Source organism: Podarcis muralis, chromosome 3, assembly GCF_964188315.1.
Source record: "Podarcis muralis chromosome 3, rPodMur119.hap1.1, whole genome shotgun sequence".
Classification (NCBI taxonomy): domain Eukaryota; kingdom Metazoa; phylum Chordata; class Lepidosauria; order Squamata; family Lacertidae; genus Podarcis; species Podarcis muralis.
The window spans coordinates 32,856,994-32,883,119 of NC_135657.1; the positions used below are offsets into that span (position 1 = coordinate 32,856,994).

The 26,126-nt window shown below is 43.3% G+C and overlaps 1 protein-coding gene across 2 annotated transcripts in view; it reads left to right on the forward strand.

Annotated features, from left to right (window-relative positions):
• The window catches only part of CAPN13 (calpain 13), an 88,735-nt gene extending 67,242 nt beyond the window's left edge, over positions 1-21,493 (forward strand). For both annotated transcript variants that reach the window (XM_028724475.2, XM_028724477.2), the window contains 10 exons: positions 776-832; positions 2,481-2,543; positions 4,345-4,402; positions 5,295-5,368; positions 8,929-8,997; positions 10,227-10,305; positions 13,131-13,247; positions 16,642-16,697; positions 20,338-20,391; positions 21,150-21,493. In XM_028724475.2, coding sequence (XP_028580308.2) covers positions 776-832; positions 2,481-2,543; positions 4,345-4,402; positions 5,295-5,368; positions 8,929-8,997; positions 10,227-10,305; positions 13,131-13,247; positions 16,642-16,697; positions 20,338-20,364 — 600 coding nt within the window. In that variant the 3' untranslated portion in view covers positions 20,365-20,391; positions 21,150-21,493. The remainder of the gene's footprint in view (positions 1-775; positions 833-2,480; positions 2,544-4,344; positions 4,403-5,294; positions 5,369-8,928; positions 8,998-10,226; positions 10,306-13,130; positions 13,248-16,641; positions 16,698-20,337; positions 20,392-21,149) is intronic.
• The last annotated feature ends 4,633 nt before the right edge of the window (positions 21,494-26,126 follow it).

Here is a 26,126-nt window from a genome sequence, read left to right on the forward strand (position 1 = left end):
CTCTTCCAAAGAGCAGAATGTAGCAAAAGGCAAGGATATGATGGCTGTGTCTGGACAATCATATCTTGGCTTAGAGAGCTGGGGTATAAGTGAGCCTTTTGGGTGTGCATGCAGCTCCTTCACCTCTTTCCTTCATGCAAACCAAGAAGTCTTCAGTTAACTGTAGTGTCCCATTTCATCCAAACCATGTAGTGTCCTGTTTCATCCAAACCATGGAACCATAGAACAATGGTTAACAGCTTTGGAACAAGCCGGAATATTCCGTGCGCTGCTCTGGTTCGCCAGAAGCGGCTTAGTCATGCTGGCCACATGACCCGGAAGCTGTATGCTGGCTCCCTCGGCCAATAAAGCGAGATGAGTGCGCAACCCCAGAGTCAGTCACGATTGGACCTAATGGTCAGGGGCCCCTTTACCTTTACCTTATGTAATAAGTCAATACATGATCCTCTGAACATGGCCTTTAAGTCCCTTTGATTTCAGTGGGAGAAACATGCTCGAATTCCTTCAGTTGAAATCACAGGGTCTCGTGTGCTTAGCTTTGGGTACATGCCTATAATTTAGCTATTGAGGGCACCTCGGGGAACCATACCACCAAAATTGTTCTCATTGCCTTACAGCTCCCTTATCTGTCTTGAAGCAAAGCAAAATGACCCTCAAAGGATGATCACTTAAACTGTTTTCAGGTTCTCGCTGTACTAATTCTTAGTTGAATGTGCTGTTCTGCAGATCTCTATGATGGCTGTTTAAGATAAAAATATTTAAATTCCTTTTACAGCACAGTCCTATGTACTCAGAAGTAGGTCCCAATAAGGAAGCTGGAACTTACCACCAGGTCAGTGGGTATAAAATTGTAATATAAAGCGTCTAAAGAGGGGAAGAAATGACAAATACACAAAAATACACAACAAATCGCACAACAAATACAGGGGAGGGTGTTGTGAACTGGGCATGTGGAAAGACAGTCACAAACATGGCTACTAAACAATCACATGTCTGGTTCACAATGTGCTGAACTCTCAGTGAGTCCACTCAACTCATGTTCTCAACATGCCAATTAACTTATGTACATTGGGTAAACTGGATGATTAATCTAATTTAGGTGAAGCAAAGGAAACTACCGTATACTGCATCAAGCAACTGGCTCCATCTGGGCATCTTTGTCTAGGGAGATGGCACCAAAATGTCCCACTCCACCAAGCCCCCAAATTGCAACGAACCACCACTGGAAGTCCTCAGCCATCCATCCCCATGGCCTGGCTTCAAAGCCCCTTATACCCCCTTTTTTCTGAGCACAATGGGGAGGAAGGGGAACCTACACAACATGGCACCCACACAACTGCTTGGCAGGATGGCTGCGGAGAACACACAGTCCTTCTAGGATGAGGGTTCAGGACAACTTGAGGAACGGGAAAGACTCTTCTGCCCAGCAGCCCAGAACCAGGGCATGCAGCAAGGGAAACCCAAAAACACATTGGCAGCAGCAGCCTCCAGGGGCTTGCTGACTTTGCCATTGTGGTGCCCTGCAGATGCTTTGGACTACAATTCCCATCAGCCTTATCCAGCATGGCCAAAGGGAGTTGTAGTCCAAAATGTCTGAAAGATACTAGATTGGTGAAGGCTGGCACAGGCTAGGAAGCAGGAGTGTTCCACTGTCGGTAGGAGCATGTACTTGAAGGGGCACAGGATAAGTATGCCCCTCCCCTGTACCACCCATAAAACACCCCAATCTGTGCTGAGTCAATATGCCAGTGAGGTGTTGAACTGGTGTTGTGTGTGTGTGTGTGTGTGTGTGTGTGTGTGTGTGTGGTAACAGCATTTGTCTCGTGCTCCACAGGCATGTCAGGGCTTCCATCAAACGCTACAGCCCCTCAGCCAGTGGAAAGCATTCTTCCCTAAGTCTCCCACCTTTGATAGTTCCCAATCTTATCCTTTTTGTCTCATTTCGTCTTTTGTTTTGCTCCATAAACCTGGCACATTCTGCCAGTGAAAGACTGCCAATTGTAGTCATCCTTGGGGCTTTCGTTTCTGAAGCCTTGCTGTTGCGCAAAACCTTCATAAAATAACACCGATTTCTCTTTCTCTGCTCCCTGCCTGATTAATACTACAGAGCAACCTTCTCTCTCCTCTGCCCACCCCAGAGCTTGCACATCCAAATTATTTGTGGTTAATCTGAATTTAGATATAGGAGGGATGTAGTTTACATTTGCCAGAATTAACATGGGGTCACGGGGGGGGGGGATTTAGTGAATTCAGATAATTAAGGAGGGATAATTGACAATCCGAGAACAGAGTTCTGTTGTATCACATTTCTTCCCGCTTTCGTACTTTTGAGGAGGTGACTGAATCTCCTTTTGTGCAAATGTTGCTAACTCTAAATTGCCTGAAACATCTGTGGGTCGTTTGAATAAAAATAAGATGCTGTCTCATGCCGACTGATTTTTGTGACTGATTTTGTACGCACACACTTCCCTTTGATCCAGGTTGTGCCCAAGTGGAATCAAGACAACTCCTATGAAAACATCTTCCTAAGATATGCTAATCAGGTACGTTGAATGGGGAAGAAAAAAAATTGTCTGCATCAACATGGCATGTAGAATTGGGAAATAAAAGTCTCCCGTCTTGCTCTTTATTCAGCTTTAGCAAATGCAGATCTCAGGTGGGTTTCTCAAAACTCTATTGATTTGCCAGCTGCTGTAACAAATAGGGCAAGGAACCCGGCTAAAACATAATAGATGGCTGAGGGCTGATTGCTTGAGGGGAGAAAGGTGTTCCTTAAACAAGCAATTAGCAGTAACCCTTGGCTACAAATATATGTGGGTATGTATATCATATTTTACTGTGATCAGAATTACTTCCAGTTTGCGCTTGCTGCGTTTGGAAAGCAGACATCAGTCAATGTTTGGGTAATTGATTCCCATTCTTTCTGAGCTGAGCTGCATGTGTTCACAGGAGATGCTCTTAATGGCTTAATAAACTGTTATAAAGGACTCCTTGACTTAGTCAAGAGAAAAAATTGCTGCCAAAAGCCTCTGTACAATAGACCTCTCACAGCTAATAGTTATATCAATGCATAAAAGGTGAAAATGACACTGCCTGCTGCGAATAATGTGCAAGGTTTGTCTCCGGGAGCAGCGAGGGCAACGAAGGAAGTTTCTCCATGGTTCGTGAGTCAAGCAACTCCAAGCTGCAGGGGCAATAGGCCAGATTCTCAGCTCTTTATATGCCATGGTGTTATGGCAGCGTTGCAAAGGCACAACTCCATGCGATCTCGTCTACGGATACCAAAAGAACAGTGCAAAGCATTATATTTTCCTACTAGCATCTTAGAACAGGGATGGAGAACCTGTAGCCTCTCATAGCTTGTATTGATCTCTCAGTGTCCCAGTATGGCCAATATTATTTACTTTGTATTATTTATTAGATTTCTATACCGTCCTTTGTTGAAAGATCTCAGGGCAGTCCACAAGATAAATAGGCAATAGGCAAATGGGAGTTGTAGTCCAATGAACATCTCAATCACCACAATCCAGAAGCTGCCTGCAGCTAGTGCAAAATGTGACAGCTCAATTGTTCTCTTTGGACTGGAATATTGCCATCATATTACAGCACTTCTGAAAAGAATTTCACTGCTATCCCATTAGTAACTGGATTAGGTTCAAGTTGCTGGTATTGGTGTACAAAGCCCTATACAGCTTGGGGTTAGGACACCTAAAAGATTGCTTCATTCCCTACATTCTGCAAGGGAGTACATCCTGCAGAGACCATCCTACACAATACTGGAATCAGGCCCTTAGTGTGCTAGCAACCCACCCATTGGATCTCCTTCCTGTTGTATATCAGACAGGCAAGTGCATTCTCTCTTCTCTTTGGGGCACTTGCCATTTCTCTTTCAACAAACCTAAAACATTGGAAATATTTGGCATCTGTCTTGGATTTGAATCCATTTCGTGTGTGTGCTGTTGTTTAAAATTGTTTTGTTTATAAATGCAACTGTTTTAAATAGGTTGTTCTGTTGTAACTTGCTTTCATGGGATGCCTCCTGGGAAGTCATTCATAAATGAAATTAATAATAAGAATACTTACCACCTCTACCCCACTCCCCAAATCTCAGAAGCTGCTGGGAATTATCTAAGAATAAAAATTAAGGCAGAATCAAGCAATTTTTGGTAGAGATCATATAAGTGCTCAGCAGCCTTGGGAATGGAGAATCACTACCAAGAAAAGGTCAGGTTGCCCAGAAAAACCTCTCAGTTCTATATCTATGAAGAAACAGTTTGTTGTTGTTTTAAAAAAATATACAACTTTTCTAGCATTTGTAAGCCCTTCTCATATGTTCTTTATTAGGCCTCCTACTTGGATGCCTCACAGCTGCAAGGAATTCTGAATGAAATAGTCCAGAAAGGTAAAGCTCATTGCTGATAGCCAACTAATTTCTTCAAGTTCTTTTTTCTTCTGTCTTGTATCCTGAACAGTTGCTAAAACACACACAAAGAGGGGCATATTTTGAATGTGCGGGAATGTGAATGTGCATATTTTGAAGTCACGGGGCAGCAACCATTAGGTCTGCCACTGTCTGCCATGAGAGTTAAGTCACAAACCTAAACAAGTAGTCACGAGGGTTGTTGTGTGAAAGTCTATCCTATCCTGTAATGTGTGAGGATGAAGAAATCTGTTTACTTCAGCCTCCTGCAGTTTTTCAGTTTTTCCAACCTTTAAGTTCAAATCATGGCATTCAGGCATTAGTTTGTGATTGGGTTAAAAACTGTGGTGTTGAATGTGTGTAGTATAGGATAACTTGCAAACATTCTCTGTTTGGAGGGAGAAGGAGGCCTTTGGAGAGGCAGTAGTCCAAACACACTTGTTCTTCAATCAACCTTTTTTATATTTATACACAGGAATAACCACAGACTCATAATTTTCTTAACAAATGATAAAACATAAATTGGTCTTAACACTAAAGACCCAACCTCCCGTCTATTCCATATTTCAATTCCATATTACTTATTGCCAATACACACTTTTATCATAATTAAACTTTTTCTTAATTCTTATATATTCCTTGCAACTATTACTGAAGTTCCTTGAATGCTGCAACAGAGTTTAAATCAACCTTAAACACTCCAAGGCCCAGTCCTTTTCCAATTGCCCCTCTGGTATATTTTGCAAAATGTGATGTGTGAAACAGCACTTTGACTCCAAATTCCTCGGGTTACAAGTGGACCATTTCATGCCTGCCTCCTCTCCTAACCTCCTTATTCTTTGTCCCTGTTGCTTTCTGATTTATCCGTTTATAGATCTAATGGCCAGTCGGGGAAGCGGAGATGGATTCAGCTTCGATTCGTGCAGGAGCCTTTTAGCTCTGATGGATGTATCTTTTCAACAAATGCAATAAACCTTCCTTACGCTGCCCTTCCCTGCTTTGAGTTATGGCTGTGCTTCCCACGGCAGGAGCCCCGCAAGTAAATATTTGCCATGAGATCTGCCCACTGCATATGCAGGGAATCTATAAGTGGCCAAACTCTTCCCTCTAAGGTCCCCTTTTTGATTAAATGTCAGGTAGGAAAGGCAAGATCAAAACAACCCTCTCCTGAAACACCTGAAATGTTGCCTACTTCTGTAAATCACTTCCTATCAGAACCTAGATACAGTCCAATCTTCCATCCAAGAAGACTTTATGTTGCGTAGAAAAGCCTAACTACCTGACTACATTTCATGCCCAGACTTGTTCCGATGTCTAGGAGAAAAGGAAGGCAAATGTGATAGAATTTATGCTCACGCCAAAGATCCCTTTTGTTCTACATTTCCAATGTTGTCTTGTTAACAGTAAAATCGCTGTGTGAACTATCTAAATAGAAGACGCAGGTAACACAGGATGAATAATAGTTCACCAGATTGTCAATACCACCACAACCATCCCCTGAAAAACCAAACAAAAAACTGTGAAGCGTGTTTCTCTTTTACATTTGCCTACTTTGAATAAGTTGCCTATTAGAACTGGTCACCATAGCTGCTTATTTCCTTTTGGGATGAGGAGTATGCAATAAAGCACATTGCTAATCTAGTGTGGGCTCTCACAGCCAAAGCACCAGTTCAAATATTGGGTAAGGCAGCCCTTTCCAGACTGTTGCACTTCTACGTATGAATCCGAAGAAGGGAACTTGCATACTTGAACATTCTCCCGTGTTAAAAAAAAGCAACAACCTGCAAATGGAAAGCAAACATGCCAGACAGAATCTAAGCCAGTCTTTTCCTGATGTGCTAGATTTCTGAGTGCAGTGAGGAGTTCATCATACTTTTGGTGTGCATTTCTTCTAATAAGCACATTTTCCCCATATTTGCCTAATATATTGCAATTTTTGTATACATTTTTCGGTTGGAGAACTGCATTGCAAAATTCAGACAGATGTGCATTCCAAAGTAAGGGCAAAATTCAATTCACATATTGTTTTGAGAAGCGCTAATTAGATACTTTTGCATTAAGATGCAAATGGGACCAAATTTCTCCTCCATCCCTAGACAATGATGGAAGTCTTTTCTGTGGAAGCTGAGAGGGGTTTTGGGGGAGAGAAATCCAAATAATCAAGGGACCGCGCCCTTTTCGTGTTTCTAAATTTGTGGTTTTCAGTTTCCCATTTCTATCTTTTGGGCTATGACAAGGCCCAAAGGGCATTATTGCAGTGTTTGAAAGATGTTCTGTTCCAAAGTAATTGCGACAAATATTTATTTCTGTAAATCGTTTTTAATATTCCACCATCATTCATGTCCAGGTCCCTTAATATTTTGAACACTTGATGCATAGAGAACTAAAGATTGCCTTTAAACAAACTTGTTTGAATCTGCCTCCCTTGATAGACCAGACTTGGAATGCTAAGGTCTGTTTATGTATTTAATTAGCAGTGGAAGATCTTACACATTTTTTAATGGCGTGTGAAATATATATGGAGATACAAGCTAAATATATGCTCCCATTATTTTTAAAATTTAGAAGGAGATTCAACCATAGGAAATGAATGTATTTACTGCCTAAGCAAAGCAGGTGTTTCATATTCAGGAAACAAAATTTATTGTAGCAACTTTTTTTTAAAAAAAATTGCTTATGCTAGATTTTGTCAGCAAAAGCAATACAGAATCCTGTGGCACCTTGAAGACTAACAAACTTAATCTGGTATAAGCTTTTGTGAAACACATTCCACCTCATCAGTTCCATGAAGTTTTATCCTGAGTTATAGGGGAGTATACATGATTTGGGGGATTGCAAAAGGTGAATCCAGAATAGTTTCTGTGCAAAATAATAGACAAAAGAATTGACGCCATCTGACTTCAGAAATGACAATATTCCAAAGCAAATCGGGGAACAAAGGCTTCTACAATATTTTTTAAGTGACTGTAAAGTGGCCATTCTGAAGCCAAGGGACCTCAAACTTCAAATGAAATCATCATGTTAATTAAAAGGTAAAGGTACCCCTGCCCGTACGGGCCAGTCTTGCCAGACTCTAGGGTTGTGCGCTCATCTCACTCTATAGGCCGGGAGCCAGCGCTGTCCGCAGACACTTCCGGGTCACGTGGCCAGCGTGACAAGCTGCATCTGGCGAGCCAGCGCAGCACACGGAACGCCGTTTACCTTCCCGCTGGTAAGCGGTCCCTATTTATCTACTTGCACCCGGGGGTGCTTTCAAACTGCTAGGTTGGCAGGAGCTGGGACCAAACAACGGGAGCTCACCCCGCCGCGGGGATTCGAACCGCTGACCATGCGATCGGCAAGTCCTAGGCACTGAGGTTTTACCCACAGCGCCACCCGCGTCCCTATCATGTTAATTACAATGAATCATATATGTGAATTGGCTTACCAATGCCAGGATACCTGTGTTATCAAAAACTGTTTTGTGAAATACCACAAAATTTAGGTACAGTGGTACCTTGGTTTAAGAACAGTTCTGTTTACAAATGAGTCGTTTTACGAATTCAGCAAAACCAGAAGTAGTGTCCCTTGGTCTAAGAACAGAATCTGAACGGTGGAAGGGCACCGGTGGCGAGAGGTCTCATTAGGGAAAGTGCGCCTTCGTTTAAGAACTGTTTTGTTTTAAGAACGGACTTCAGGAATGGATTAAGTTTGTAAACCAAGGTACCACTGTACTTTTCTGCATTTCTTTTCCCTCTAACCTCAATCTTTACACCTTGCAAAGAACAAAACATTAGGGTATATACCTATAACTCAGGATAGCACTTTATACATCGGATAAAGTGGGACTGTAGTTTCTTAGTCTTTGCGGTTTTTGAAATTTAATGGATTTTAGTCATGATGTACTTGTGACATTTCTCAGCAGCCTGCAAATGCAAATTGAGCATGTCAGACAGGTTCTAATACTGCATTTTCCTGATGTGTCCTATGTCTCTGTGCAGGGAGGATTTCTTCTTTTTTAATACAGTGGACGCTCGGGTTGCGAATGTGATCCGTGCGGGAGGCACATTCGCAACCCGCAGCGTCTGCAACCCGCAGCGCCGTGTCTCCACACACACAGGTTGCAATTTGGCGCTTCTGCACATGTGCAAAGCACGATTTAGCACTTCTGCGCATGCACAAGTGACAAAACCTGGAAGTAACCCCTTCCAGTGCTTCCGGGTTTCGGCGCGTCTGTATCCTGAAAACGCACAGCCTGAAGCGTCTGTAACCCAAGGTATGACTGTATAGGAAACCATCAAATATGCCGTACACACACCCCACCTATCATCTGATTTGGTTCGATTCCGAAAGTGCACTACAGCACCATATTTCTGCTCAAGCCAGGCAAAACGTAAAGCTTAGTGAGGCAAATCATAGATACTAATGCTTTGATTGTTTCCCCACTCTGGGCCACCAGCCAGTGCACAAGTTGATCTGTTAACATGCAGCCCAATCAAAATGTATTTAAAACTTGACCAAATCTACAGGCCAGTAATAATGGAAGACTCACGCTGCAAGAGTTTGAAAAGCTTTGGCGAAATCTCTATAAGTATAAGGTATGACTGAACTGTATGAATCCAAACTCTCAGCTGCTTCCCTGTTCTTCTTTTGGCCTTTTCCTGTTTTCTTCCTTTTCGTACTTTTTAAATAGTTAATGATCTCATTTTCCCGAGAATAGAGGTTTTCACCCTATAACAACGTGAAACCCTCACTGCACTGTGCCACGCTGTTCTAAATGGATTTATAAACAATTTTTGTAGTTCTGACCTTATCAAACTTTACATAGAACTGAGTTGCCTCTAGTACTGAGCTTCACTTATGCCCAAACCGCTTATGTACTGTTGGGTTTCTTTTATTTTTTTAAACACCCAAATCACTATGTGTAATATACAAAATTATATTATAAAACACATATTTATAAAAGAGCCAAGGTCCATGTTGTACTTTATTTGTGCGACATAGTTTTATAGTAGTATATATGAGCATTTTGTATGTATCTGTTTATGTGCTGGTTACTCTTGTGAACTTTGTATATGCATATAGAATCTGTGTATAATGCATTGTTGTTGTTTAGTCGTTTAGTCGTGTCCGACTCTTCATGACCCAATGAACCAGAGCACGCCAGGCACTTCTGTCTTCCACTGCCTCCCGCAACTTGGTCAAACTCATGCTGGTAGCTTTGAGAACACTATCCAACCATCTCGTCCTCTGTCGTCCCCTTCTCCTTGTGCCCTCCATCTTTCTCAACATCAGGGTCTTTTCCAGGGAGTCTTCTCTTCTCATGAGGTGGCCAAAGTATTGGAGCCTCAGCTTCACGATCTGTCCTTCCAGTGAGCACTCAGGGCTGATTTCCTTCAAAATGGATAGGTTTGATCTTCTTGCAGTCCATGGGACTCTCAAGAGTCTCCTCCAGCACCATAATTTAAAAGCATCAATTCTTCGGCGATCAGCCTTCTTTGTGGTCCAGCTCTCACTTCTGTACATCACTACTGGGGAAATGTATAATGCATACATGTGTAATATTATACATAAGATATTGTGTGTAATAATGAATATAACATGTGAGACTTTCTCATAGCTTTAACTGAAGAGGGGCAGGCGGAAACTCACATCTGATAAGGATTAAGAAATGAGATGGGAATGGGGGGGGCACCCTATGTGTATAAGCTCAACATCAAGATTTTCAGAAGATTTCATCACTAGCTATGATAATTCATATGGCAGTGACTGAATCGATATGCTAGCCATGTCCTAAAATATTATCTTGGGTTTAAATATTTTCCAGGACATTTTTGAAAGAGAAGATGAAAATAATTCTGGATTCCTATATATTTCCAATTTGAGAAGAGTAACAGAGCAAGAAGGTATGCTGAGAAAATCTGAATGTATTTTCAGTTAAGGCCAATTTAAGTTTTGAAATTTGATACATCTTTGTGGAAACGTTTCTGAAACAGAAATTTAGCAGGTGAAGCTTTTCTCCTGATATGGAGATTAGGAATGGAAAAGGTTTCGCCTACTAAATTGGGGGGGGGGGGGTTAGGTTGCCATGACAGGTGTAGTTCAGTTATTTATTTTTTTAAAAAAATAGCAAACAAACCCTGGTCACAAGCCCTGGAAGAGACAAGAATGGAGAAGACAAGCTAGAGAGCTTACTATCACGAATTCCAATTCTGGCGCCTTCTGCAGAATGTTGAAGATTCTTTCATGAAGTCAGAATCCATTGAGTTCGCAATGACATCTGCTGAACACTCCTGGAATTGCAACCAAGCCTCCAGCCTTAACCCTTAGCTTCCCCAGTTCCTGATGTTTTGCAGCAGAGTCCTTTGGTGGGGAGATTTATATATGCCAGGGTTACCAAACGTCCCCGTTTCCCAGGAACAGTCCCTGGATTTGCGAATAAGTCCTCGGACAAATTCTATCCCTGGAATGTCCCCAGATTTCATCTAATGTCCCCGGGAAATGCAGCAGCGGCAGTCTCAGCAGCCCAGAGCAGTTGGCTCTGGCTGGCTTCAGGAGCTGCTTAGAAGTCCCCATATGATGGTGGTGCAGGGGCTCTAAGATGCAGCTTCCAGGCTGCCTCCACCTTCCCTGACCCCAGCAACTAAGCTGGGAAGGGAGGCTTCATGCTGCCTATCGAAGCAGCCTCCCAACTCCTACTTGCATGCAAGCAGGAGGGGCCAGGGATCTCTCAGTTAGGCAACGGGAAGCCTCCCTTCCCAGCTGAGGGATCCCTGCCCCCTCCTGCTTGCACACAAGTAGGAATGGGATTGGGGCTGCTCCGATGAGAAGGGAGGCATTGCGCTGCCTGAGAGATCCCTGCCCCCTCCTGCTTGCACGCAAGTAGCAGTTGGGATGGGGCTGCTCCAAAAGGCAGTGTGAAGCCCCACTTCCCAGCTGAGGGATCCCCACCCCCCTCCTGCTTGCACACAAGTAGGAATGGGATTGGGGCTGCTCCAATAGGAAGGGAGGTATCACGCTGCCCAAGCCTCGCCGCCGCCCTCCTTCTCCGCCTTCCATGCCTGACCCAGCGCGCACCGCTTCCCCACCACCACTGAAGAACCAATAACTCAGGGGCTGCCCAGGCTCATGGAGAAAGGAGATAGAAGCCTCGGAGGAAGAGGAAACGTGGTGGTTGAGGTCAAGGTGGCGGCTGCCCCTCTGCCACCGCCATCACTGCAGCATCAACGTCCCGAACATAGTACAGTGGTACCTCGGATTAAGTGCTTAATTCATTCTGGAGGTCCGTTCTTAACCTGAAACTGTTCTTAACCTGAAGCACCACTTTAGCTAATGGGGCCTCCCGCTGCTGCCACGCCACCAGAGCACAATTTCTGTTCTCATCCTGAAGCAAAGTTCTTAACCCGAGGTACTATTTCTGGGTTAGCGGAGTCTGTAAACTGAAGCGTATGTAACCTGAAGTGTCTGTAACCCGAGGTACCACTGTAATTAATTAATTAATTAATTAATTAAAGTGCCCCCAGATTCATTGAAAAAAATCTGGTAAACTTAATATAGGCAATCCATCACACTGCACAGAGGAAGCTACGGTCCAATAACACTGCCTTAGTGATGAGCATTTAGATTTTTAGATAGCTTCTTAAGCTGCATTATGCCCTTAACATGTTAATTCTTTCCCCCCTCCCCTGGGTGGGGAGTGAAAAAGAAAGTGTGATCAAATGACAGCCGCAAACTTAAGTGAGATTGCTCAGAAGGAGAAAGGAGAGGAGAGGAGAGGAGAGGGGGAGTAAGGTGGCCTCTAGAGACTGTTATGATTCCTGGTGCGCAATTGGAGTGGGGGCAGATGCTCTCCATGCCGCTATCTGGAATTTATCACTAATGTGCCGCATAAAGGAAGGTGCGAGGAAGGTATGGTGATAATAAAGGCAATAAAGTATAACACAGGGAGGAAAATTGCATGCTGTGCAGTCCTTGAAGGCAAACAGCAAACAGTACAGGCACTGAACAGAAGAAAGGGAGGCATGTGTGTCTTTGTAAGTAGTATGAATATAAATATGGCAAAGTCAGCTTCTTTTGCCCCAAGAGCAGAATTTGGGGGAAAGCACAGCCCTCTTTAAGATGTGCTGCTTCTTCCTGCACTTTACAAGTCAGTAGATTCTAGGTTCCTTTGAAGAGGTTCCTTCAACCCTATAAATCCTGCATCTCATTACTGATATGCCGAAGTCAAATGAATTGCAAACATTTGTTTCCGGGCCCAGGATTATGTCATTCATTTCTCTCTCTTCCCCTTTGCCTTCTAAGCCGACAGGAGGGAAAATACTAAGCAGCAGTTTAGTACCCCAGGGATTCCTGTTGCCATTGTGAGCCCTCCTAAGGTCCTGTTCCTTCAGCCAGGGACCCACTTGACTGCCCCTTGCCATGAGTTTAGTGTTTGAGTTGCCTAAGGCTGCATCCTATTCCTGGTTACCTGGAAATCAATGAGGCAGAGAAGACATTTCTGCAAGTGTGCTGTAAAGCTGTGACTCTTGTTCACCCACACACTGCTCTTTCCAGATTCTGGGCTGTTTTATTAACTTTTTTCTTATATATATAAAGGAAGTAGCCCTGACTGGAATGTTTGAGGAAGTCGACAACACTCCATTCTCTGCAGTTGGTGAACATTACTGGACAATGTTTCCTTTTTAAATATATTATAATCTCTTCCTTTGCCTTCTACTGTTGCTGTTTGCAGGTCTGTTCATCAATGACACAACCCTCCAGCTGATGACCGTGCGATACGGTGACTCCTTGATGAGGATAAGCTTTCCTGATTTTGTGTGCTGCATGGTTCGTCTTAAGACTATGGCAAGTAAGTTACACACAACGGATGTTTGTAAAAACATTTCTTTAGTTGCTAATACGTTTTAAGGATTTTCACTTGATGCAGTAGTTTGGCATCCATTGTTGGAGAAGTGGCTCACTGACTGAATGTTCTGAGAATCAGAAAATGCACTTTGGCCTATAGGCTTCCACCATCTCTGACCATCAGTCATGCGGCCTGGGGCTGAGGGCAGGTGGAGTCCAACAATAGCAGAGCAATGACACAAAATATTATTGTTGTAAAATAGAGCATAATTCAAGCATTTGAATACTCCATCCAATCCAACTCCATTCCCTAAAACATGTTGTGAAGTATAAGCTCTTATTATTTGTGTGAATGTGTGTGTGTTTTGAGAAACTGTCTCATGGTTTGTTGGTTTGCCTGCCTGCCTGCCTGCAACAGACAGGCAAAGCACCTGAATGTCTGACTTCAAATCAGCTATTTCTATTATTTTATGTTATTTATTTATTTTTAAAGTAGGACTAAATCCAAGGATGGAAACAGCCAATGCAGAGACTGACCTTCACACATTTGTTTTCTGGCTTTGACCCAGCTCTAGGCATGCATAAACAATATGTTAAGTGTGACATTTGTGTAAGGATGTTGATGAGATGTGCATTTGATTGCACATCCAGTTCAAAGGGACACAGCACAAATGCTTTATGGCTGTCACTTGAATGCACATCTGAAATGTGCATCTGTCATATGTCAACAACTTCAAATAAATGAAGTATCATGTATGCCTTCTTATACACCTGGAGCTCCTTAGCTGACTTGCAATTACCAAACACAAAATTTCCTTTCCTTCCTTCAAAAGTGGACTCTTCCAATAAAGAGGCAAAATAAGAGGAGATGTTGACATGAAGACATATGAAAGCTACATGAAGACCTATATTAAAAGGTTCCCTTAGTCTGAAATGTGAGTTTGGAAGGCGCCTAGGGAAACTCACATGGACAATTTTCATATTGCTAAAGAAACAAGCCACTGTCTGGAAAGCGGCTTGTCTCTCTGGAAGGGGAACATGCAGCAGCAAAGCGAATGCTCAAGCTGTGTGAGTGATCTTTGCCGTTGACTGGATTTTACCAGATACCTCTGGAAATCCAATTAGAAAAATCTCCAAGCTTTATTGGCAGAAACATTTAAAAATAAGAAATCAAACTGCAGGACACTTTCATTTTCTCATTTTCTTTTAAAAAGTTTTATTAAAACTTTTCACATTGCGATTAAAACCCCCCGAATCTAAGCAAAAAACAGTAGAAAAGAGAAAAGAAGAAAAGCGCTAGAAGAGTACAGGGTCCTCTCTCACAGATATAGCCTAACTTTTATCCCATACTGAGAAAGATGTACCCTCTCATCTCTCACCTGGGAACATTTGCCTCTTCCCTCAGCCTCTCACCCTGGGAGATTTCCCCTTCCCTGCCAGGACACAGGACATTTCCAAGACAGAAGATGCTAAGATTTAATACAATCCCAACTTAAATTATACACATTTGATAAAAGCATCTTGCATTGTCGGTGGAGGCATAAAACATAACTTCTTTAAAAGTTATTGGAAGAGAAATCACAATTCCAAGAATAAGAACCCATGGGGGGTTGGGGTGGGGGAAATCCACCGATAATCTTTCTATTTTTATTTTACTAAAAGTTTAAAAACATATTATGCATTTCTTCAAACACTTGAAAGTGCTGCCAGTGGGATTTACTCAGGAGATGATTACTGATAAATGGAAATAAAGGGCAGCACATCGATAATATGAATTGAGGACAGATAGTTAAATAAATTAAGAGGCTCTTTAGACCATTACTCATGTTCCCTGGAAATCCAAAGTAATAACACAATCAAAAGCATCTCCCCCTTTATAAGTTGCTGTAAAATGGCGGTGGAGATTAAATCACAGTTAAGACCATAACATTAATGTACCGTTTTACTCTGAGAATACTAGGTCTCCTAAGCCTGCAGTTTAGCTAGAGGCAGGAAAGGGATGCTTACTATATTACTGCAAAGGCTGAATGTCCCTTCTTGAGTCCATCTTCCGTATCGCCTTCTAGCTCACTGTGACTAGTAGAAAGCCACAAACAAGGCCAGCTGCTCCTTTTTCTACGCTCCCCACCCCCTTTCTCACAAAGGATGTTTCAAGCAGAATTTGTTTCTGCAGTGTGCATAAGTAGACATTACTTTACACAAAACGCTAGCAAAAAGAGCATGTGGTATTCATATACAGCAGTGCTTTGTTTTGTTTTGTGGTTTTTTTGAGATACTGGGTACTTTGCACAACACGCGCATTTGTCTAACTCCTTTGACACAGTGGCCCGGTTCAGACATCAGTTTAAACGATGATTTATTGAAACGAAATCAAAATCAAGCCATGGTTTCGGATCCTAGCTTTCTCCAATAAGCCATAATTTAAACTAATGACACATCCTGGTTTGGACATAACAGCAAACTCTGCTTTTTTAAAAAACACACCAGGTGAATGTTTCCATTCTCCTCCTTGTGGATGAACTTGAGAAAAGGGGAGGGGACACACACAAGCCCAATGCTGGTATGAATCCCAGTTCTGGGTAGTGAGAGTGCTGGTGCACTCTAGGTCCTGGTTGTAGGCTTCTCATAGGCTTCTGGCTGCCACTGCAGGAGCAAAATGCTGGACTAGATTTGCTCTTCTTATGCTTTCATGGCTTGCCAAGACTCATTTGCCACTAAACTATGATTCAGCATCATGCATGAACTTGGCCAATGTCTCTGAGAAACAGCTGTCCTCTTAGGCGGTTTCTGTTCATTTCGGTGGTGCTTGAACACACCTGTGGCTCCATTAGGGTTGGAGTCCAGGCCCAACTCCAGGGCCCTACAGCCAGCTGCTCCCCCTCTCCCCACAAAAAGCAAATACCTGAAGAGACAGATGGTGGAGGCAGGCATGATGGGAGCCTCCATGGCACAGCGGGCCCACCTAAATGAGAAAGAAAGAATGTCTGAGAAAGACAGGGCTGGATTAACCATTAAGCAAAATAAGCACATGGACCATCTGGTGCAGCTGAAAAAAAGGCTCCCACAATAACAGACTCTCCAAGTGTCCCTATTTTCCAGAGACAGTCCCGGTTTTACAGAAGCCGTCCTAGTTTCTGATTTGATCCTGGAATGTCCTGCTTTTCCTTAGGACATCCCTGTTTTCATCGGAGAAATATGGAGTTATGCAACCACATAGCCAAGGAGATAAGTAATTATACAACCTTTAGAAGACATCTGAAGGCAGCCCTAGATAGGGAAGTTTTTAAAATGTTTTATTATGGTTTTATATATGCTAGAAGTCACCACTTTTTTTTTTGCTATACTTTACAAACTATTCTATTTTCTTGCAAATTGAAGCTTTGTTTTGTTCTCTCTAGAGGCATTTCGCAATTTATCTGCAGATGGAAGAGGAATCTATTTCACTGAAGATCAGGCAAGTGGTGCTTAATTCCATTTTCCTCTTTTCCGTTATTGTTCGTAGTAGCTTGTTTTTATCCTTGGAAACCAAATGCCTTTCCTTCTCAAATGAGATTGAAACAGGTTTATTAAAAAAAAAGGGGGGGGGAGAGAAAGAGAGAGCACGAAACACAAAACCTAAACTGGAATAGGTTCCAAAACCTAAACTGGAATAGGTTCCATTCATAGAAGATTTTGAATGCATATTTCATTGTGTCTGGAGGTATGGATTCACATTTCAGGATTTGCCAATTTAGAAAGAACTATTCATATCAGCCAGTCCATTAAATGAAGGCAAAAGGGGGCTTAGCAACAGATTTTTATTCTCTCTTCGGTACTTAATACTTCAGAATTGAGGTTTTTCAAATGCAGAACATGATGCTTTGATGAGGTTGCTCAAGAGTGGAATTCTCACTCCAAAGTATCACCAGTAATACCTCTAGATATCTCTGTAGTTTTATACTTTAAGGAACAAATGAGAGAGATTTAATGTATTTTTAATCTCTGTTGGAAGCCACCCAGAGTGGCTGGGTACAAATAATAAAATAATAAAAGAAGTAGAAGTAGAAAGATTTAAAATAAATAAAAAATCACCATATCTGGTGAATTCAGCATTGAGGGAGAAAATTGCATTTTCAGTGTCAATGTTACATCTTACAAGCCACCCAAGACAAAGACATGTCAATGCAATTCACTGTCAATAAACAAACAAAAGCCCCCAAATCTTTGGCTAGTGGTGGCCAGTGTGGTGGGGCAGAGTTTACCTTCCAACCTTCCAACCACTGTGACTTTCCTGGATGGGGCTAGAATGGGTCAGGGTGGAAACGAGTTGAGGTTGTGTGGATGCACCAACAGAAGCACTGGATTGGCTCTGCCAGGATATCCACACAACTCCAACCTCAGCACTGCTCTGCTCTCACAGCTGGGGAGGGGAGGCTTAAACCTCACCTTAACAATCAGAAAGAAGGTCTGGCTCATTAAACAGCAAAATAAAACTGAAAAGGTCACGTCCAACAGACTTAAATAGATGTATTAATCCATTTAGAACACCCTCTACTGACATTTTAGCTGTCTAAAGAATAGCGTTGAAGAGTCATAAATCACACACTGTTTATTTAGATCCAGATTATTCTATGGTTCTTTATATGTTGTGGAAATATTATCTTGACATAGGTTTTGTTTATAGACTTATCTGTTTTAGTTATTGCATTACAGAGTTCTTATATTCTGGATTTTTGTTTCTTCCCATCTTTTTTACTATAAGGTTCAGCTCCATTTTTATATAATAAAATTGTATTAACACATTTACGGGCAGCACAGATACTATTTTTTGTGTATGCATAGTCTGATTATTAAGCTTATTTAAGTCTGTTAATTTCATTTTGTTCATTTGTTTGTTTTACGTTAAAGCTCTCCTCCTCAGCACCCATGCCCTTTATTTATTTTGTGTTTCAAAAACTCACAATGCAATTGCTAATCACATTGCCATTACTGTAATATATATTTAGGCTCACTGACCCGGTACAGGCAACTTCTAGTCTCCCCTGTAGCAGCCGGTCCAGTCCACAAGCGCATGTGATTGCAGTGCTAGACGTGACTATTTTGAGTGTGGAGGAAAACCATCTCAAGCGTGGCAAGGAGGGGAAAATGTGCATCATTAAGGTTTCAATGACAGCCTCAGGAAAGTCACAGGCTATTGAACTAACGTTGGGCGCTGCCTCAGCAGTCTCTATGCCACCTGATTCAATCTACTTTCATTACTTAAGAAATGCACCATTTACTGAACTACAGTTGGGCTGTTACTTGGGAAAACGGGTTCCTGTGTGCAACTGCCTGTTTCACATGTAACTTTTGGTACGTGCTGTATACCTTCAGAGTTTCACGTTGCCCCTAAATGCCCTCTTAACCTTGGCAGAGATTTATTTCCTGCAATTAACCTCAAGGGTGTTAAGAAGCACTTTAAGGTACCCCTGCCCGTACGGGCCAGTCTTGACAGACTCTAGGGTTGTGCGCCCATCTCACTCTATAGGCCGGGGGCCAGCGCTGTCCGAAGACACTTCCGGGTCACGTGGCCAGCGTGACATCGCTGCTCTGGTGAGCCAGAGCCGCACACGGAACACCGTTTACCTTCCCGCTAGTAAGCGGTCCCTATTTATCTACTTGCACCTGGGAGTGCTTTCAAACTGCTAGGTTGGCAGGCGCTGGGACCGAGCAGTGGGAGTGTACCCCGCCGTGGGGATTCGAACCGCCGACCTTTCGATCGGCCAGCCCTAGGCGCTGAGGCTTTTACCCACAGCGCCACCCGCGTCCCAAGAAGCACTTTGGTTCCCCTCAATCACAAAATTGTTGTTGTTTAGTCATTTAGTTGTGTCCGACTCTTCGTGACCCCATGGAGCACGCCAGGCACTCCTGTCTTCCACTGCCTCCCGCAGTTTGGTCAAACTCAAGCTGGTAGCTTCGAGAACACTGTCCAACCATCTCATCCTCTGTCGTCCTCTTCTCCTTGTGCCCTCCATCTTTCCCAACATCAGGGTCTTTTCCAGGGAGTCTTCTCTTCTCATGAGGCGGACAAAGTATTGGAGTCTCAGCTTCACGATTTGTCCTTCCAGTGAGCACCCAGGGCTGATTTCCTTAAGAATGGATTGGTTTGATCTTCTTGCAGTCCATGGAACTAGTCATTTTTTTAAAAAACAAAACCCTTTTAATTTTCATTGAATTTTTTTAATGCAGCAAAATGAGCATCCAGAGCAACTGTGTACAGAGTCTGAGTTTCATGGCCATATAATAGCAATACTCATAAGACTGAAGCATTGAGAATGGATGCGTTTCAACGGGACTTAAACAAGAGTTTAAGCCACACCATTGGTGAAATGTAATGTAGCACTAAGAAGATGGTTTCACCAGTACATGCACATTTCTGCTTACCAGAGAAAACACTCTCCCCATTCTGGGGGTTCTCCTGATCCCACAGATGATTTGCGAGGTGTACATGGTGGAAGAGGGGAAGGGGAGAAGAGGAAACCTTAGAGATCCACAGCTTCCCCATCCCTGCTGTGTGATATTTGACAATACATGTGAATTTGTCCACAAAGTTAAAATGCAACATGTGACAGCTCATTGTCTGTTGCCGCCACCATTGACATTTCAGGAACCTTGTCCAAAAAAAGGTCCCCCGCTAGCTGCATAATGCTAGAGAGTATTGCTACTCCATTTGGTATTGCTACCTATAATTTCTTAATGCCTGTTTTTGATAGACCTGCTTGAGCAGCAATTAGTGTCTCTTAACAGAGGGAAACACAATATTGCCATTAATCAACAGAGCTTAAAGCTCTGTTGGTGCGAGATGTGGTCGTCTAGAATTATTACAGGAAATCAAGTCAGCAGTTATGAGGGGGGAAATCAGATAATGGCAGAAAAGTAAGACTGAAGAGGGAAATGGTCTCACAAATAACAGGACTGAGGGGAACAGTTTCCACCACCACTTTTGAAAAATCCATTTCTGCTTTAGAATAAAAATATGTTGACATTTTATGCAGCCCTGTTTCCTTGCTACATTTTACTGTGAATTTATAAATGCATTGATTTCCCCCTCTCTTTTGTCCTTCCCTTTCTCCTAGTGGATGACGATGACAATGTACTGCTAAGCAAGTGACAACGCTCTATAAATGCTGGTAAGCATTTAAACAAATGCTGTTATATATAAAGTTTCTCTTCCAAAACCTCTTTCTCAAAGGCTTTAATATCAAACAGTGTATTGGGGAAGGACACTTTTTGCAGAATCTGTTAAATAAGAAGTCCTAGCATGGAAAGTGCATTTCCTGATGGCCTCTGCTCACTTTCTTTGGTTGGCTGTTCGAAATGCATGCTACAAGTCGCTGAAAATATAAATCGCCACCTTCACCACATCCTCCACCAACAAGAAGCTCACTTAATATGTTCTTACCACTTTGACGGAAGCCCCAGATCAGAGGCCAAGGTTGTTGCCACCATTTCCCCTCCCCGGACAAGGTGCCATCCCAGTACACTTGGAGCGATGGCGAGGCATGTAGAATATGCACATGTAAATAAGTTGCCATTGTTGTAGACAATTAAGGTGAAGAGCATTCATAGCAAGATTCTACTCTATGATGGGAGTCAAATGGGTGGATGGAAGGAAATCTGCTGGATAGGCCATTCTCAACAGATTCCTCCAAGATCCCTGCTCAGCAGTGCTACTTGATTCAAGTTGCCATCCTGTGCACACTTACCCAGGAATAAGTGCTACTGAATGAAATGGAATACATATATTTCCAAACAAACATGCCTATGACTGTGCTACCCACCATTAATGAACCCTATCCATAATGCGGCCCGATCCTTTCATTGAGAATGAAAATCAGGAGGGACTCTGGTGATTATATATTGTTCTTTTTCTTTTTCTTTTTTCAAGCTGAAGAGGTGTGAAGAATGACAAATGAAGAATGACAAGTGAAGTGGCTGTGTCATCACTGCAGCCTCTCTATGGTGGCAGGGCAGCAGAGGGAGTAGCCACTGTTGAAACTATGGAGCACATCCAAATGTAGTGCAGTGGTTAAACTGCTAGATTTGACCAGCTGATGAGGGATGTAGTTTTCCTGCTCTTTTTTAAAATAAAGTTTTTCTATTGGTTTTATACATTTTAACTTTAACCATTTCAAACATTAAAATAAAAGGTTCTTTCAAACCTTCGGACCTCCTTCCCTCCCTCCATGGGTTCCATATTTAAAATAAAAATTTCTGCATCTTTTACCATAATCCATCTGTTATATATCTATAGTTACCATAATTAATTCCACATTACAAGTGTTCTTACATCCCTGCCAATGATTTTAACTGTTTACAGTGGTCTTTTCAATAAATTAGGAATTTACTCCAATCTTTTGAAAATACTTGATCTTCCTGGTTTCTGATCTTCCCCGTCAGTTTCGCCATCTCTGCATACTCCCATCAGTTTTGTCTGCCATTCTTCTCTTGTTGGCACTTCTCTTCACTTCCATCTCTGGTAGTTTTCCTGCTCTTTACTGGGATGGGGCAGGGTGGCTTCAAGCTCAGGGCATTGTGGGTACTCTGGCAAAGCCAATCAGGTGCTCTTTGGGATGTGCCCATGAAGCCTTGGCCTCGCTGCCACCCTGCCCCACACCCTGAAGCCGTTTTCATCCCATTAGGAGTTCTTCTACAACTGCATAGCTTCAAGAGTCAATTTTCTTGTTTTCCTCTTCTCTGCCCTCCCCATTCCCTTGTTGCTTGTGTGTCATGTCTTTAAGATTGTAAGCCTGGGGGCAGGGGTTCTCTCTCCTTTTTATATTGATCTGTAGGCTGCTCTGGGAACCCTTTCATTTAAAGGTGTGTGTGTGTGTGTGTGTGTGTGTGTGTGTGCGTCTGCACATGCATGCATACAGTAAGAGGTGGTTGATTTTTTAATACTTCATAACCTGCTGCATTGCATACCAGCTAATCGGTGCAGAATGCAGTTCCACAGGCTGCCTGTGTAATTTGCACTCAATAATCCATGGCAAGCTTACTTTGAAAGCAAATAAACAGAAAATTCTATAGCATTTCATTAAAGTTCCATTAAAGCAGCAATGCATAGACATTCGCGGAGATTCACCTGGTTCCAATATTTAACAACTCAGTCTGTGATTTTGGGGCTTTGGCTGCACACCCCTCTGCTCCCTCTTTTGCTACAGAAGGAAACAGGTGGGCTGCTATGGGTCACAAAGTGGAGACTGAAAACATGCATGACGATGTGGTACATCCCTCTGTCTCCAACCCTGTTAGATCAAGGCACTCTCACGCCTTAAACCCTATCCAGTTCCAGGGAATTGCTGGTGGGGCGAGTGCTGTTGCACTCAGGTGCTGCTTGTAGGCTTCCCATACACACCTGAGTGGCCACTAGAGGAACAGGGTGCTAGATGGGCCTTTGGCCTGATCCAACATGCTCTGCTTATGTTCTTATCCCAGCACAGTGGACATGCCTCTAATAGTGACAACACTAAAGTGCAGAAATTGAGGGTCCTTAAATGGTACCCGGAACTGATTATAAGGTAAGCTCAAGTGGCAACAGAGCTCAGAATCAGCTTCTGAGCACCACAAGCTGCTCATTTCTCCTTGTTGTGAGAAGGAAGAGGTGCTCCCAGAAGACACTGAGCAAGGCCTCTCTCCCACCCCACAAGACTTGGGACATTGCAACAGCAGCATCACAGTATAAAGCTAAGAGGAAATCCCCAACCCAAATTTAGTGGCTGGGTTTGGGCTCTGTGTGACATGTGTCCCACTTCTCACACTCCATTCTACAGCATAGTTTTGGTGTTCTCTACGGCATGACGGTGGGACGCGGGTGGCGCTGTGGTCCAAATCACAGAGCCTAGGGCTTGCCAATCAGAAGGTTGGCGGTTCAAATCCCCGTGATGGGGTGAGCGCCCGTTGTTTGGTCCCTGCTCCTGCCAACCTAGCAGTTCGAAAGCACGTAGTGCAAGTAGATAAATAGGTACCGCTCTGGCGGGAAGGTAAATGGTGTTTCCGTGCGCTGCTCTGGTTCGCCGGAAGTGGCTTAGTCATGCTGGCCACATGACCCAGAAGCTGTACGCCGGCTCCCTCGGCCAATAAAGCGAGATGAGCGCCCCAACCCCAGAGTCATCTGCAACTGGACCTAATGGTCAGGGGTCCCTTTACCTTTACCTTTACAGCATGGCAGTAGTGGAACCGCACTGGTCACACCACCCTAAAATCGCCTCTGATTCAACACCACATTACAGGCAGAGGATGCGCAGGTGGGAAGGGGCTCCTCCTTAGTTTTCCAAGGGTGTGCAAATTCTTTGGAAGTTTTCAGGGAAACTCGCTTTGTTTCTTTGTGCCCAAGTGGTGTAGAAAAATAATAAATCACCACCACTTTCTGCCAAAGAGTTCACACACAGAGAAAAAAACCTTTCCACAAATTCCACTGCTCCCTAAAGTTTCAGAGGCTCAGAACCATATCACCAAGTTCTTATCTACTTGAGCCATTCCCTGTGACCTAATAATAAATTGGGCTGTCCACACTGCAATTCAATAGAATGAAGATGTTGTAGGAGGCAGTTGTTGATACAGCGCTTTTGCCCTTTCTCATTTCTGTATTTCTGTGGTGGGCTAGCTAGAAAGTAACATAGTTAGGGGTCGTATATTCCAGTTGAGGTCAGTGGCACTGCTCACATTCATATCGCTTAATATCTGTGGTAAAGCTATTCCAGGTTCTGGCCCCTACATGTGAATTTGGATTTCTTTTCCCATTACAGACCTGAGATTGCATATTGCAATTTCTCAGTGGCAGGAGCTAATAATTCATTAGAGCCAGGCTGAGCATGGCCGCCTGTGTGCAGAATAAGACAATTGGCAGTGCACTTGATTTATACCTCCAGCTTAGCTAATTAAGCAATAATTCAAGGGGAATCCATCATTGTGACAGCTTTGTTGATCAACCATCCCCAAGCAAAGTCAAAGGTGTTCAGTAGCTTGGGGAGGAAAACCCAGGTCAATAATGAAAGCTGCTAAGATGGGAGTGTAGAACATACCAATGATTGTGTCTGTGTTTTAAAAAAACAATGGATAGAAGCTTAATGCTTTCATAAGCACGTCTTCCTATACGCATAAAAAATGTAAGGCTGTTGTCACACTGCAGTTTGTGTGGCTGCCAATAGGTGGCCCTGCCAACTGTAGTATTGCAACAGAACAACAGGTGAGTGAGCAAGCACTATCTGAAGTCCCCCCTCTTTTAAAGGGGGTTGGAGGTTGGGGTGAACTGGGGGGGGGGAGGGGAATGGGCTGGGGAGGGGAGGGGAGGTTTGGGTGAGCTATGAGAGGCTAAGTGAGTGGGATAAAGGGAAGAGGGATTGGCCAGGTGTGAGGGAAGGTGGTTGGTGAGTAGGCAGGGTTGGTGAACAGGGACGGCAGCCCCTAATGCAGGCTTCCTCAACCTTGGCCCTCCATATGTTTTTGGCCTACAACTCCCATGATCCCTAGCTAGCAGGACTAGTGGTCAGGGATGCTGGGAATTGTAGTCTCAAAACATCTGGAGAGCCGAGGTTGAGGAAGCCTGCCCTAGTGCATCCATATATGTACGGAAACACAACCTGCTTATTACATTTATATACCTTTCCTCCATAGAGCTTAATGTGGCCTGCATGGCTCTCTTCTGCTCCATTTTATCCTCAGAGAACCCTGTGAGGTAGGCTAGGCTGAGAGGCAGTGACTGGCCCAAGGTCACCCAGTGAGTTTCGTGGTGGAGCAGGGATTTGAACCCTGGTCTCCCTGCTCTTAAGTCCAACACTCTAACCACTGCACTACATTGGCTGTCTATAGCAACAGAGTGAGGATATATTTTCATGGGAGCGTCTTGCTGGAATGGGTGTAGAGAAGCAGCCATAACACTGCAGGTTTCATGTGCTGTTTGCCTTTTACATGTGGTTTGAAATCCCGTTCAATGAATGTCTGGAAGGTGAACAGTATTGCACCTAATATCCCAATCCACAACTGCATTCATTCACTACCACTTTATACACAGAAGCTGTGCATGTACAAACAATAAACGCATAAGCTCTCTTTACATGGTCAGGGATGCCAGTTTTTACAAGAGCCAAGACTACACATACAGGGCTGCACAGCTTGTAGGCTTCATGCACAGAATCATTAAGTACACAGAGGTCAGAGGCCAGGACACCAGCAAAATCTTATTTTCCTCTCCCTGTGTTCATGGCTCCACACTGTGCAAAACAGGGTTTTGTGTACTTCCAAACAGTCAGCAGCAATTATCATTGTACTGGTTTTGCAAAGCTCTGTGGACCTTTGCGAGAGTTCGTGCATCTTATATTTGCATGTGTATTTTATGACCTTGCCAAAGGGGCACCTCACTACTCTCTCTTTGCTACCTCTCTACACACATTTTTTAAAAAAATAAAAACACACAAATGGGGAAGTGAGGCAAACTTCTCTCTCTCTCTCTCTCTCTCTCTCTGTCTCTGAGTTACCCAGTGCTTGTGTGGTGTGACAGTGACATCTAGTGAATTTTGTGCCAACCACAGTTGTTGCTTGCTGATTTTCCTGTCAAAAACAGCCTTTGCTATTTTTGGAATGCCAGTATTGGATGGAACAGTGGAATGGCACTGTGGAGCTGCCCGGACTCACCCCACCCTGCCTAAAAACAGTGAAAACTAAAACTATGCTGAATGCCATATTAACCCATCAATTCTGGGACCAGGTTTCCCATTAATCTTGCAGTTTGCAGGTGTCTCCAAGGCTCTGTTTTCATAGTAGGCCTCATTGTGTTGGTGCTATGTGCCCTTTTACAGTGACATGGTCACATTCTACACAGGCAAAGGATGCCCAGCTACAACCTAGTGAATCACGATGAAGCTTA